General features: G+C 45.3%; 1 protein-coding gene across 1 annotated transcript in view; it reads right to left on the bottom strand.

Annotated features, from left to right (window-relative positions):
* The window catches only part of LOC309701485 (NACHT, LRR and PYD domains-containing protein 12-like), a 1,029,495-nt gene that overhangs the window by 547,325 nt on the left and 467,616 nt on the right, over positions 1-14,554 (bottom strand). Inside the window, exon 9 of the mRNA XM_082525721.1 lies at positions 13,200-13,376. Within this exon, the coding sequence (XP_082381847.1) occupies positions 13,200-13,376 (177 nt within the window). The remainder of the gene's footprint in view (positions 1-13,199; positions 13,377-14,554) is intronic.

The raw sequence follows: 14,554 nt of genomic DNA, 5'->3' as shown, positions 1-14,554 counted from the left end.
AATAAAATTGAATTGAATTGAATGAGTAACAAGAAGAACTTTGCCTACTTCGTGTCTTGCTTGCTGTGTAATTATATTGTCTTCAACGTTCCAGCGAATAGGTTCAAGCTACAAACCTATCACCCACCCACACAGACACAGCTTCTCTCTGGAGCTAAACTTCTGCTTCATCTCCGCCTCTTTTCTTCATCCTCCAACTCTCTTTTCTCTTCTTCAGTGTTCTGCAGCCACAGAGCTTCACAGCCGTTAGCACGCCCATACCTGAGCAGCTAGCATTACCCAGCATGCCGTGCAGCAGTGTCAGTTTGTAAATGTGCAAGAATTCCTGCTCCAAACTGTTTCACAGAGTGCTGTGTGCCGTGACCTTTGACCTGCTAAAGACAGTCAGCTGTGGATTATTCATTGTTGTGTCTGATACTTAGAACTGTGAGGAAGAAGCTACACAGTTAATCAGGGTCCCCTCTCTCTGAATCAGGAAAGGTGGGCAGGCCGCGTGTGGGCCGCGGGCCATACGTTGAGTATCACTGTTTGAAATGTGAACATTGTTCTGCTGCAGTCAATGGACTAAACCAGAGAAGAAGAAAACAGACTTTACCATGAAGATCCTCAGTGTGGATCAGTATAATATCAGCCTGATGTCTGCAGTTTAGTGTCAGCACAACTTTCACATCATATTCATCTCAGCACAACTAAAACATGCTGACTGACCTCAGAGTTTCAAATCGACATCGTGGATTCTCCAGGAAACCACACAGATGCTTCACTCCTGAATCCTTCAGGTTGCTGTAGGTTCCACTCAGGTCCACCTCTGTGGGATACGAGGGGTTGGACTTCAGCGCTGCTGCCAGATAATCAAGGCCAATATCTGACAAATCACAGCTCTTCAATCTGTATAAAGAATGAAAGATGTAAGTTTATTAGACAAAGTGCTTGAAATCATTCAGTGTTTCATCATCTGTTCAGAGCTGAAGAAGGTTCAGAATGTAGAAGTTTAGAAAATGGAAACTCCAAACAGCTGAAGCCAACAGGAAGCAGCTTCAAACAAACACAACAAGAGAAAAAACTCTGAATGTTTCACATTAAAGTCGAACATTTCTAACAAGAGTGTTTTAAAGACAGCGTCACTGATGATCATCTTCTGCCCAGTAAAACTTTGGTTTTCCACATGTGAGTGTTAATGATGCACAAAGACTGTGAGTGCAAAGAGGGAGCGAGGAGGATGACAGAGAGATGGTACAGGAGCATCAAGAACCCGGCGAGGAAATGAGCAGAAGGACTTTGGAGCCTGTTGGATTGAAGCTTTCACAGAGACGTGTTTGACTGGACACCACCAGGACAGACTTTTAATCCCAGCATTTGGATGAGCTTTCTGTCTTTATGGTCACAAATGATGCTGTAACTCTGTGAATGTCCTGGAACTGTCAGCAGTATGGTTACGTCCTTTTGACCTGAGTTTCCACAGCTCTTATAACAGCAGTGTACATTGACCTGCAGGCACACGCTGCCTCTGCTTCAGCTCTGTTTATGAAGCACAAACTGCAGGAACCAAACTCAGACTGGCTCATTTCAATCATGTCTGCTTACAAAGACACTTTGAAACTCTTATCAGTATGTTTCCTGTCCTACTAGGACGGATCAAACTCTGGACCTTTGTTGTGGATCAGTGAAGGATGCTTAGAAATCCCTCCTGCTGCCTGAGCTTGAACATCATCAGCACTTTAACACTGAGCAGATGGACGTGGAAAAGGCCTTCTGTCTTTATCTGACTCAACTGTTTCCTTATGTGGGCTGAAGAAAACACCGTTGTAGACTGTATTTATATGAAACATGTATATTTAATGCATTTAATGTATTTGAACCATATTTAATGCATATTACAGGATGTAACAGCTGCATATGTGTCAACAATAATGGCTTTGATTTTGCCCCCTATGAACATTTCTGTAGCTCCGCCCCTGCAGCAAACGTGTGTGAGAGCAGCCACGGCCCGCTCCTCCATGGTTTCATTCACACTCATCTCATACTGAACACACACACTTTGTAGGAATCAAATCAAATCAAATCACTTTTATTGTCACATCACATGTGCAGGTACACTGGTACAGCACATGTGAGTGAAATTCTTGTGTGCGAGCTTCACAAGCAACAGAGGTGTGCAAAAATACAATAATGTAAACAAGCAGAATACAAGAATGGCTACATCTGAAACTAATAAATATATGTACAATATATAATAGTGTATGCATTTCTGGATGTGTATACTAAATATTTTCCTACGTGTGTGTGTGTGTGTGTGTGTGTGTACACATATTTTACAAATTAAATAGAGTAAACAATAAATATATAAAAATATACTGAGTTGAATATGTGCAAAACAGTGGCATTACTGTACAGTATGTAGTGCATAATGTTGAAGTTCCAGTAGTGAAGGTGAGGTGTCTATGAAGTGTCCAGCAGTCTGATGGCCTGATGGAAGAAGCTGTCTCTCAGTCTGCTGGTTGGGGACCGGATGCTGCAGAACCTCCTTCCTGATGGAAGTAGTCTGAACAGTTGATGGCTGGGGGGACTGGAGTCCTTGATGATCCTCTCCGCTTTCCTCAGGCACCGCTTCCTGTAGATGTCTTGGAGGGAGGGAAGCTCACCTCCAATTATCCGTTCAGAGCACCGCACTACTCGCTGGAGAGCTTTGCGGTTGTAAGCGGTGCTGTTGCCGTACCAGGTGGTGATGCATCCAGTGAGGATGCTCTCAATGGCACAGTGATAGAAGGTCCTGAGGATGCGGGGGCTCATGCCGAATCTTTTCAGTCTCCTGAGAAAGAAGAGGCGCTGCTGCGCCTTCTTCACTGTTTTGTTTATGTGTCCTGACCACGTAAGATCCTCAGCCAGATGTACACCAAGGAACCGGAAGCTGCTCACTGATGGGGGTGTGTACTTCTCTGCACCTCCGGAAGTCCACTATCAACTCCTTTGTCTTTGCGACGTTGAGGGTGAGATGGTTGTCTTGACACCAGTGGGTCAGGGCGCTGACCTCCTCCCTGTAAGCCGTCTCATCACTGTTGGTGATAAGACCCACCACTGTAGTGTCGTCCGCAAACTTCACAATGATGTTGGAGTTGTTAGTGGCTGTGCAGTCGTAGGTGTAGAGTGAGTACAGGAGAGGGCTCAGTACACACCCCTGTGGAGCACCAGTGTTCAGTGTGATGGGGGATGAGGTGATGCTGCCCAGTCTGACCACTTGGCGTCTGTCAGACAGGAAGCTAAGGATCCAGCTGCAGAGGGAGCTGCTCAGTCCTAGATCCTGCAGTTTCCTGTCCAGCTTCGAGGGAACGATGGTATTGAATGCTGAGCTGTAATCTACAAACAGCATTCTCACATACGTGTCTCTCTTCTCCAGGTGTGACAGGGCAGTGTGTAGTGTCATCAGTGGACCTGTTGTGGCGGTATGCAAACTGTAGAGGGTCCAGTGAGTCGGGTAGTGCAGAGCAGATGAAGTCCCTGACCAGCTTCTCGAAGCATTTGCTCACGATGGGGGTCAGGGCTACAGGTCGCCAGTCGTTCAATGAGGAGATGGTGGAGGATTTGGGTACAGGGACGACGGTGGCCATTTTGAAGCAGGCTGGGACTACAGACAGAGAGAGGGAAAGGTTGAAGATGTGTGTGAACACTCCAGCCAGCTGAGCCGCGCATGACTTGAGGACGCGGCCGGGAATCCCGTCCGGACCAGTAGCTTTGCGTGCGTTCACCTTCCTGAAGCACTTCCGCACATCCTCCTCAGACACAGCGTGCGCACTGACGTCATCCGCGGTGCGCACACTGTCCGGTCTCATGGTGTTCGCTGTGTCGAATCTAGCGTAGAATACGTTTAGATCCTCACACAGAGAGGCCGTGGTCTGCGGTGTGCTGGTTTTCCCTCTAAAGTCTGTGATCGTGTTTAGTCCCTGCCACATACTCCGAGGGTTGTCAAACTGTTGCTCCACCCTGTCCCTGTACTCACGTTTGGCTGCTTTGATCGTCTTCCGGAGTTGGTAATGTGCGTGTTTGTAGTCCGATGTGTTCGCGGAGGCAAAGGCGGTGCTCCGTGCCGCCAGTGCCGCGCGAACATCTCCGTTAATCCAGGGTTTTTGATTTGGGAAGGATTTAACTGTTATGGATGGGACGACATCTTCTACGCATTTCCTGATAAATCCACAGACTGAGTCTGTGTATTCATCAATGTCCCTAGCAGCCACGTGAAACATTTCCCAGTCCGCGTGATCAAAACAGTCCCGCAGCCCAGACTCCGATTGGTCCGTCCAACAGTGCACCGCCCTCCGGGTTGGAGCTTCCTGTTTCAGCTTCTGCCTGTAGGCGGGCAGGAGCAGGATGGAGCGGTGATCTGATTGGCCGAATGGAGCGCGGGGGAGGGCTTTGTACGCATCCCGGAAAGAGGTGTAGCAGTGGTCAAGTAGCCGGTTTCCACGTGTGTTAAAAAGGATGTGTTGGTGGAGTTTTGGTGAGACTTTCTTCAGGTTTCCCTTATTAAAGTCTCCGGCTGTGATAAACGCTGCCTCTGGGTGTGCGGTTTCCTCACTGCTGATCGCGCTGTACAGTTCCCTGAGTGCACGGTCAGTGTCGGCTTGTGGGGGAATGTAAACAGCCGTAATAATCACTGCTGTAAATTCCCTCGGTAGCCAGAATGGCCGGCACTTAATCATCAGGTACTCCAGATCCGGTGAGCAGAAGGATTTGACCGGGTGCACGTTCGCATAATCACACCAGCTGTTGTTGATCATGAAACATACACCACCGCCTCTGCTTTTCCCAGTAAGATCCTGTGACCTGTCCGCGCGATGCATGGAGAACCCCGGTAGTTGTATTGCGGAGTCTGGTACCTTGTCCGATAGCCAGGTTTCTGTGAGGCAGATCACGCAGCAGTCTCGCTTCTCTCGCTGGAATGAGATCCGTGCCCGAAGCTCGCACAGCTTGTTCTCCAGAGACTGCACATTAGCCAGTAATAAACTGGGTAACGGTGGTCTGTTAGTGCGCCGTCTCAGTCGAACAAGAATGCCAGATCTTCTCCCTCTGCGTCGGCATTTGCGGCCTCCAGGGCCAGAGAACAAAGGCGTCTCAGGTGAGATGAATGGGGGGTCTGCAAACGGAGCGTCCGTGTTGCAAAACTTGAACTCCGGAAAGTTATAAGAAAGACCGTCTTTTATGTCCAGTAAGGTTTGTCGGTCGTACACGTACTACTTCGTGTCTTGCTTGCTGTGTAATTATATTGTCTTCAACGTTCCAGCGAATAGGTTCAAGCTACAAACCTATCACCCACCCACACAGAAACATCTCCTCTCTAGAGCTAAACTTCTGCTTCATCTCCGCCTCTTTTCTTCATCCTCCACTTCTCTTTTTTCTTCTTCAGTGTTCTGCAGCCACAGAGCCTCACAGCCGTTACCACACCCATACCTGAGCAGCTAGCATTACCCAGCATGCCATGCAGCAGTGTCAGTTTGTAAATGTGCAAGAATTCCTGCTTCAAACTGTTTCACAGAGTGCTGTGTGCCGTGACCTTTGACCTGCTAAAGACAGTCAGCTGTGGATTATTCATTGTTGTGTCTGATACTTAGAACTGCGAGGAAGAAGCTACACAGTTAATCAGGGTCCCCTCTCTCTGAATCAGGAAAGGTGGGCAGGCCGCGTGTGGGCCGCGGGCCATACGTTGAGTATCACTGTTTGAAATGTGAACATTGTTCTGCTGCAGTCAATGGACTAAACCAGAGAAGAAGAAAACAGACTTTACCATGAAGATCCTCAGTGTGGATCAGTATAATATCAGCCTGATGTCTGCAGTTTAGTGTCAGCACAACTTTCACATCATATTCATCTCAGCACAACTAAAACATGCTGACTGACCTCAGAGTTTCAAATCGACATCGTGGATTCTCCAGGAAACCACACAGATGCTTCACTCCTGTATCCTTCAGGTTGCTGTAGGTTCCACTCAGGTCCACCTCTGTGGGATACGAGGGGTTGGACTTCAGTGCTGCTGCCAGATAATCAAGGCCAATATCTGACAAACCACAGCTCTTCAATCTGTATAGAGAATGAAAGATGTAAGTTTATTAGACAAAGAGCTTGAAATCATTCAGTGTTTCATCATCTGTTCAGAGCTGAAGAAGGTTCAGAATGTAGAAGTTTAGAAAATGGAAACTCCAAACAGCTGAAGCCAACAGGAAGCAGCTTCAAACAAACACAACAAGAGAAAAAACTCTGAATGTTTCACATTAAAGTCGTACATTTCTAACAAGAGTGTTTTAAAGACAGAGTCACTGATGATCATCTTCTGCCCAGTAAAACTTTGGTTTTCCACATGTGAGTGTTAATGATGCACAAAGACTGTGAGTGCAAAGAGGGAGCGAGGAGGATGACAGAGAGATGGTACAGGAGCATCAAGAACCCGGCGAGGAAATGAGCAGAAGGACTTTGGAGCCTGTTGGATTGAAGCTTTCACAGAGACGTATTTGACTGGACACCACCAGGACAGACTTTTAATCCCAGCATTTGGATGAGCTTTCTGTCTTTATGTTCACAAATGATGCTGTAACTCTGTGACTGTCCTGGAACTGTCAGCAGTATGGTTACGTCCTTTTGACCTGAGTTTCCACAGCTCTTATAACAGCAGTGTACATTCACCTGCAGGCACACGCTGCCTCTGCTTCAGCTCTGTTTATGAAGCACAAACTGCAGGAACCAAACTCAGACTGGCTCATTTCAATCATGTCTGCTTACAAAGACACTTTGAAACTCTTATCAGTATGTTTCCTGTCCTACTAGGACGGATCAAACTCTGGACCTTTGTTGTGGATCAGTGAAGGATGCTTAGAAATCCCTCCTGCTGCCTGAGCTTGAACATCATCAGCACTTTAACACTGAGCAGAGGGACGTGGAAAAGGCCTTCTGTCTTTATCTGACTCAACTGTTTCCTTATGTGGGCTGAAGAAAACACCGTTGTAGACTGTATTTATATGAAACATGTATATTTAATGCATTTAATGTATTTGAACCATATTTAATGCATATTACAGGATGTAACAGCTGCATATGTGTCAACAATAATGGCTTTGATTTTGCCCCCTATGAACATTTCTGTAGCTCCGCCCCTGCAGCAAACGTGTGTGAGAGCAGCCACGGCCCGCTCCTCCATGGTTTCGTTCACACTCATCTCATACTGAACACACACACTTTGTAGGAATCATCAGTACTTTGACTGTTTCTCAGGTTAGCTTCAGGTTAGCCATTTAGCATTTCTCCAGTCTGAGTCACAGAGCGTCACATGACGTGACAGAAGCTGATTGGTCAGCTGCAGTGATGGTGGTGGAGCAGCATTAATGATGATGCTGTAGAAAAACAGGAACACGGGGATATCAGACTGTTAGTGGGTTTAGTCATTCCTGCTGCACTTTGTCCTTCTTATTGAAGTGACCTGCTGAGAGCTCACACTGTTCTCTGTAGAAATGATGTCAGTCTGACTCGTCACATGTTTGGAGGCGTGTTTGATGTTTGCTCTTCTGGAAACTCTCAGTATCAAATATGGAAGATGCAAAGGAGACACGCTTCAGTCTGTATGGACCCGTTTCTACATGTTTGTACATCAGCTTATCAAATCCTGTCTGCTGTCTTCATTTATTACTCTTCACCTGCTTCACTGTCACTGTGTGGGCGGAGCTGCCTGAGCCCCGCTGTTAGGTTTTGTATTGTTGATTGTCATTTATGCTTAGAAATATTTAACCATATATGAGTCTGCCTACAGGAGGGAGGTTGAACGTCTGGTGTCCTGGTGCAGCCACAACAACCTGGTGCTGAATGCCCAGAAGACAGTGGAGATTATTGTGGACTTCAGGAAGCACACAGCCCCACTCCCCCCCATCATCCTGTCTGACACCCCCATCACCTCTGTGGACTCATTCCGCTTCCTGGGTACCACCATCACCCAGGACCTGAAGTGGGAGCCCACCATCACCTCCGTCATTAAGAAAGCCCAGCAGAGGATGTACTTCCTGAGGCAGCTGAAGAAATTCAACCTGCCAACACGGACGATGATGCAGTTCTACACTGCAATCATCGAGTCCATCCTCACCTCCTCCATCACCGTGTGGTACGCTGGAGCCACTGTCAGGGACAAACAGAGACTGCAGCGTGTTGTGCGCTCTGCTGACAAGGTGATTGGCTGCAGACTCCCATCTCTGCAGGACCTGTACACCTCCAGGACACTGGGGCGTGCAGCTCGGATCACAGCTGACCCTTCTCACCCTGGTCACAGTCTGTTTGACCTGCTCCCCTCAGGCAGGAGGCTCCGGTCCATTCGCACCAGAACCTCTCGCCATAAGAACAGTTTCTTCCCCTCTGCTGTCGGACACATGAACAATAACCGTATGACTGTTCCCACCACTAACACCCTACGCTGTGTTCACTGCATCATTCCATGTTTGGCACTGATCACCACCTGCACTCATGTATATATCATGTATATATCTATCTACTTAGCACTTTTAATTCTTATTCTTATTTTTATATTTTTATGACAGTATGTTTGCACTGAAGCACCGCAGCAATTTCCTAATGTTGTAAACCTGCTCAACATTTGGCAATAAAACCCTTTCTGATTCTGATTCTGATTCTGATGCTTAGAGGTGTATAATCAATTGTGTACTGATAGGATGTGTCATCTTTAGCAGGCTGCAAAGGCTTGGTGTGTATTCCACACTGGAATGCACACCTACATCCTGGGAGCATGGGAAGAGGTCGTACCTTGTTTTATTGTTTTATGGCAGGATAAACGTGGCTGTATCTGTTTTATGCTAAGTGCCTTTTGTTTAGATGAACTGTTGGACTTCCAGACCAGCAGGTTTAGGGAAGTCATTTATGGGGTCACACTCTGACCCCCCCCCCCCCCCACACACACAGTATTCTTTGTTCACATGTATACCTATGTAGACGTCATATGTTAATGACCCTATGCATATTCATGTAACCACAATAAAAGGAGTGCTATGGGGAACGACACTTGGCTCCAGGCAGGTCTCCCTCATGCATAACTTTCTGCTTCTTAATTCAGATCAAACTGAGGTTATTGTACTCGGCCCTGAAAAGCTTAGAAATATGGTCTCTAAGCAGATTCTTACTCTGGATGGCATTACCTTGGCCTCCAGTAACGCTGTGAGGAACCTTGGAGTCATTTTTGACCAGGACATGTCCTTCAACGCACATATTAAACAAATATGTAAGACTGCTTTCTTCCATTTGTGCAACATTTCTAAAATTAGAAATATCCTGTCTCAGAGTGACGCTGAAAAACTAGTTCATGCATTTATTACTTCCAGGCTGGACGACTGTAATTCATTATTATCAGGATGTCCAAAAAACTCCCTGAAAAGCCTTCAACTGATCCAAAATGCTGCAGCAAGAGTCCTGACAGGGACTAGAAAGAGAGAGCATATTTCTCCTGTTTTGGCTTCCCTTCATTGGCTTCCTGTTAAATCCAGAATTGAATTCAAAATCCTGCTCCTCACATACAAGGTCTTAAATAATCAGGCCCCATCTTATCTTAATGACCTTGTAGTACCATATCACCCTATTAGAGCACTTCGCTCTCGCTCTGCAGGCCTACTTGTTGTTCCTAGAGTATTTAAAAGTAGAATGGGAGGCAGAGCCTTCAGTTTTCAGGCCCCTCTTCTGTGGAACCAGCTTCCAGTTCGGATTCGGGAGACAGACACTATCTCTACTTTTAAGATTAGGCTTCAAACTTTCCTTTTTGCTAAAGCATATAGTTAGGGCTGGACCAGGTGACCCTGAATCCTCCCTTAGTTATGCTGCAATAGACGTAGGCTGCCGGGGGATTCCCATGATGCATTGAGTTTTTCCTTTCCAGTCACCTTTCTCACTCACTATGTATTAATAGACCTCTCTGCATTAAATCATATCTGTTATTAACCTCTGTCTCTCTTCCACAGCATGTCTTCATCCTGTCTTCCTTCTCTCACCCCAACCAGCAGATGGCCCCGCCCCTCCCTGAGCCTGGTTCTGCCGGAGGTTTCTTCCTGTAAAAAGGGAGTTTTTCCTTCCCACTGTCGCCAAAGTGCTTGCTCATAGAGGGTCATATGATTGTTGGGCTTTTCTCTGTATCTATGAAGCGCCTTGAGGCGACTTTTGTTGTGATTTGGCGCTATATAAATAAAATTGAATTGAATTGAATGAGTAACAAGAAGAACTTTGCCTACTTCGTGTCTTGCTTGCTGTGTAATTATATTGTCTTCAACGTTCCAGCGAATAGGTTCAAGCTACAAACCTATCACCCACCCACACAGACACATCTCCTCTCTGGAGCTAAACTTCTGCTTCATCTCCGCCTCTTTTCTTCATCCTCCGCCTCTCTTTTCTCTTCTTCGGTGTTCTGCAGCCACAGAGCCTCACAGCCGTTAGCACACCCATACCTGAGCAGCTAGTATTACCCAGCATGCCGTGCAGCAGTGTCAGTTTGTAAATGTGCAAGAATTCCTGCTCCAAACTGTTTCACAGAGTGCTGTGTGCTGTGACCTTTGACCTGCTAAAGACAGTCAGCTGTGGATTATTCATTGTTGTGTCTGATACTTAGAACTGTGAGGAAGAAGCTACACAGGTAATCAGGGTCCCCTCTCTCTGAATCAGGAAAGGTGGGCAGGCCGCGTGTGGGCCGCGGGCCATACGTTGAGTATCACTGTTTGAAATGTGAACATTGTTCTGCTGCAGTCAATGGACTAAACCAGAGAAGAAGAAAACAGACTTTACCATGAAGATCCTCAGTGTGGATCAGTATAATATCAGCCTGATGTCTGCAGTTTAGTGTCAGCACAACTTTCACATCATATTCATCTCAGCACAACTAAAACATGCTGACTGACCCCAGAGTTTCAAGTTTACATCCTGGACTCTCCAGGAAACCACACAGATGCTTCACTCCTGGATCCTGAAGGTTGTAGTTGTCGCTCAGATCCAGCTGTCTCAGATGGGAGGGGTTGGACTTCAGTGCTGCTGCCAGATAATCACAGCTGATCTCTGACAAACCACAGTCCTTTAATCTGTATAAAGAATGAAAGATGTAAGTTTATTAGACAAAGAGCTTGAAATCATTCAGTGTTTCATCATCTGTTCAGAGCTGAAGAAGGTTCAGAATGTAGAAGTTTAGAAAATGGAAACTCCAAACAGCTGAAGCCAACAGGAAGCAGCTTCAAACAAACACAACAAGAGAAAAAACTCTGAATGTTTCACATTAAAGTCGTACATTTCTCATAAAAACAGGACAAAGACTTGAAAAAGTCGTGTTTTTCCTTCCAGGAACCACATGGCTTCACTTTTAAAGGTGAAGTGTGACAGAAATGGACATATTTGAAGTCCAACACCTTTTTCCAGTCACATTATTAAAGCAGACAAACTACAAGCTCATTTTCATTCCAACAAGTCATCTTCTGACCTGGACTAACAACACTGGTCTCTATGTGCAGCTGGCTGTGAGACCAGTGCTCAGGGAGCGTCTACAAAGTGCAACACTGAAAGAACATCACACACTCATTTGCTTCCAGCACTTTCACACAAACATCTACTGTCATTATTGTCACCAAACTCTGTGGATCCTTTATTGCAAATTCAAATGGGATCAAATGGTCAGACAAAAGAGGGTTATGAGGAAATATGATGAAATGTTGTGTATTAGCAGCAAGTTATTGAATCATTTTCCTCAGAAACCAAACAAAATGATTGACAAACATGTTTTTACAAACTCAGTGTTGGACTTGGATCAGGAGGATAAGCTGATGTTTAAAGGCATTTGAGTCTCGCTGTATGAGAGTCCAGTTCTTACTCAATATTTATGGATGATGTTCTTTCAGTGTTGCACTTTGTAGACGCTCCCTGAGCCTCACAGCCAGCTGCACATGGACCAGCTGACATTACCCAGCATTAGAGGCGGCTGTAAAAAATTCATGTTCCCATTTAAATGGTTTTAATTTGAATAAAACGATGTTGATTCATTCAATCCTGAATCGATGTTTAATATAAATGTATTTTGCCAGAATCTCAGGTTAAAGCTCACAAACTATTTCAACAAGCAGCAAACAGCTAAAACAGTAAATGAGAGCAGCTAAACACACAAAGATGGAAACACAGAGCGTGGATCGTTCACTCGACGGCACGTACACGGACACGCCGTCGGGGCTGAAAGTGGACAGCTCACAGATCCTGAAGCTGCAGGTTTCATCTGTCTCCAACCAAAACTGAGTGAAGCAGCAGCAAAAGAAGATCCAAACTCTGCTTCACGTTTGATCAATATGCTCATGAATTCTCTCTGACTTTGGCTGTTCCTGCCTGCACAGCTCTCTCTCTCTCTCAGTGGACTCCAAGAACAGCTTCAAACATCTGTTTCTGCATCATTCACTGTTTATTAGCCACCAGTCTGCTGTTGTGTTCAGTGCTGTCGGCCTCTGACAGTAAAGCCTCATTTCTGCTGTTCCATGGAAACTTTTTAAAATGATGACAGATTACAAACTCTCAGCTGTGTCTGTAATCAAACCTCTGTAACTTTGCTTCACTTCAGCAGCATCAGCTCATGTTCACATGTTGCTTCATGGTTTGCTTCAGTTTTTGATCGACTGCAGAATATTTTGAAGGTTATCTGCTATAAAAAGCCAGAAGAGGAAAATCTGCTTCATGTGTTTCTGTTTGATCCTCAGTGACTTTGACACAAAGGCCTCTGCTGTGATGATCACACCTCTGATCAAGTCTCACAGTGTCACAACTGATAAATGATCAGAGTTAGAATATTTCTGACTGTCTGCTGTGTGCCGTGACCTTTGACCTGCTAAAGACAGTCAGCTGTGGATTATTCATTGTTGTGTCTGATACTTAGAACTGTGAGGAAGAAGCTACACAGTTAATCAGGGTCCCCTCTCTCTGAATCAGGAAAGGTGGGCAGGCCGCGTGTGGGCCGCGGGCCATACGTTGAGTATCACTGTTTGAAATGTGAACATTGTTCTGCTGCAGTCAATGGACTAAACCAGAGAAGAAGAAAACAGACTTTACCATGAAGATCCTCAGTGTGGATCAGTATAATATCAGCCTGATGTCTGCAGTTTAGTGTCAGCACAACTTTCACATCATATTCATCTCAGCACAACTAAAACATGCTGACTGACCTCAGAGTTTCAAGTTTACATCCTGGACTCTCCAGGAAACCACACAGATGCTTCACTCCTGGATCCTGCAGCTTGTTGTTGTAGCTCAGGTCCAGCTCTCTCAGATGGGAGGGGTTGGACTTCAGTGCTGCTGCCAGATAATCACAGCTGATCTCTGACAAACCACAGCTCTCCAATCTGTATAAAGAATGAAAGATGTAAGTTTATTAGACAAAGTGCTTGAAATCATTCAGTGTTTCATCATCTGTTCAGAGCTGAAGAAGGTTCAGAATGTAGAAGTTTAGAAAATGGAAACTCCAAACAGCTGAAGCCAACAGGAAGCAGCTTCAAACAAACACAACAAGAGAAAAAACTCTGAATGTTTCACATTAAAGTCGTACATTTCTCATAAAAACAGGACAAAGACTTGAAAAAGTCGTGTTTTTCCTTCCAGGAACCACATGGCTTCACTTTTAAAGGTGAAGTGTGACAGAAATGGACATATTTGAAGTCCAACACCTTTTTCCAGTCACATTATTAAAGCAGACAAACTACAAGCTCATTTTCATTCCAACAAGTCATCTTCTGACCTGGACTAACAACACTGGTCTCTATGTGCAGCTGGCTGTGAGACCAGTGCTCAGGGAGCGTCTAAAAAGTGCAACACTGAAAGAACATCACACACTCATTTGCTTCCAGCACTTTCACACAATCATCTACTGTCATCATTCATGTTTCTGCTCCTCTGGATTCACACGGAGCCTCTGCTCATGCCGTTGCCATGGTGAATCATAGTATGTGGCTCCATAACTCAGACTGAGCATGCTCAGAGCTGATTGGCCTGACTCTGATCAGCTGATCTAGAAGAGGAAACTCTGCTATATGTACATTATTACATCTACACCTGAATCACAACACTCACACAAATATATCAACTGTGTTTAATATTTTGGCACGTAGATCATTTATGTGCTTCAGCTCTTCTAACATTTTACCACCAACATGTTTCAAAAGGAGCAGCTTTTACTTTGAAGGCCAGCTGTCTGTGTTTCCTGTTTTCATTGTTGGATAATGAAATAAGTCGATGCTTCAGTGCTTTGAATTGTGTTACACAAAGCAAAGTTTTCACATTGTTCAGGCAGAATCGAGCGTTGAAGAATGAATTCACACGTCAATAAACATTTTCATCAGCACAAGCAGGACAATGAAAGCAGGAAATACCCCAAACTGCTATTTCTCATTCTACAACTTCAACAACTGCACATGAATTATACTTCATACACAGACCCACAGTCTCTGATTGCTCTGAAATCTCACTGACAGCCAATAGCAATAAAGAAAAGTCCAGACTGACAGTCTCTGTGGGGTTAGGCAGT

Source organism: Aulonocara stuartgranti, assembly GCF_965226115.1.
Source record: "Aulonocara stuartgranti genome assembly, chromosome: 23".
NCBI classification, from domain to species: Eukaryota; Metazoa; Chordata; class Actinopteri; order Cichliformes; family Cichlidae; genus Aulonocara; species Aulonocara stuartgranti.
The sequence above is the reverse complement of the archived record's forward strand: the minus strand, read 5'-3'. Positions and strand labels throughout refer to the sequence as shown.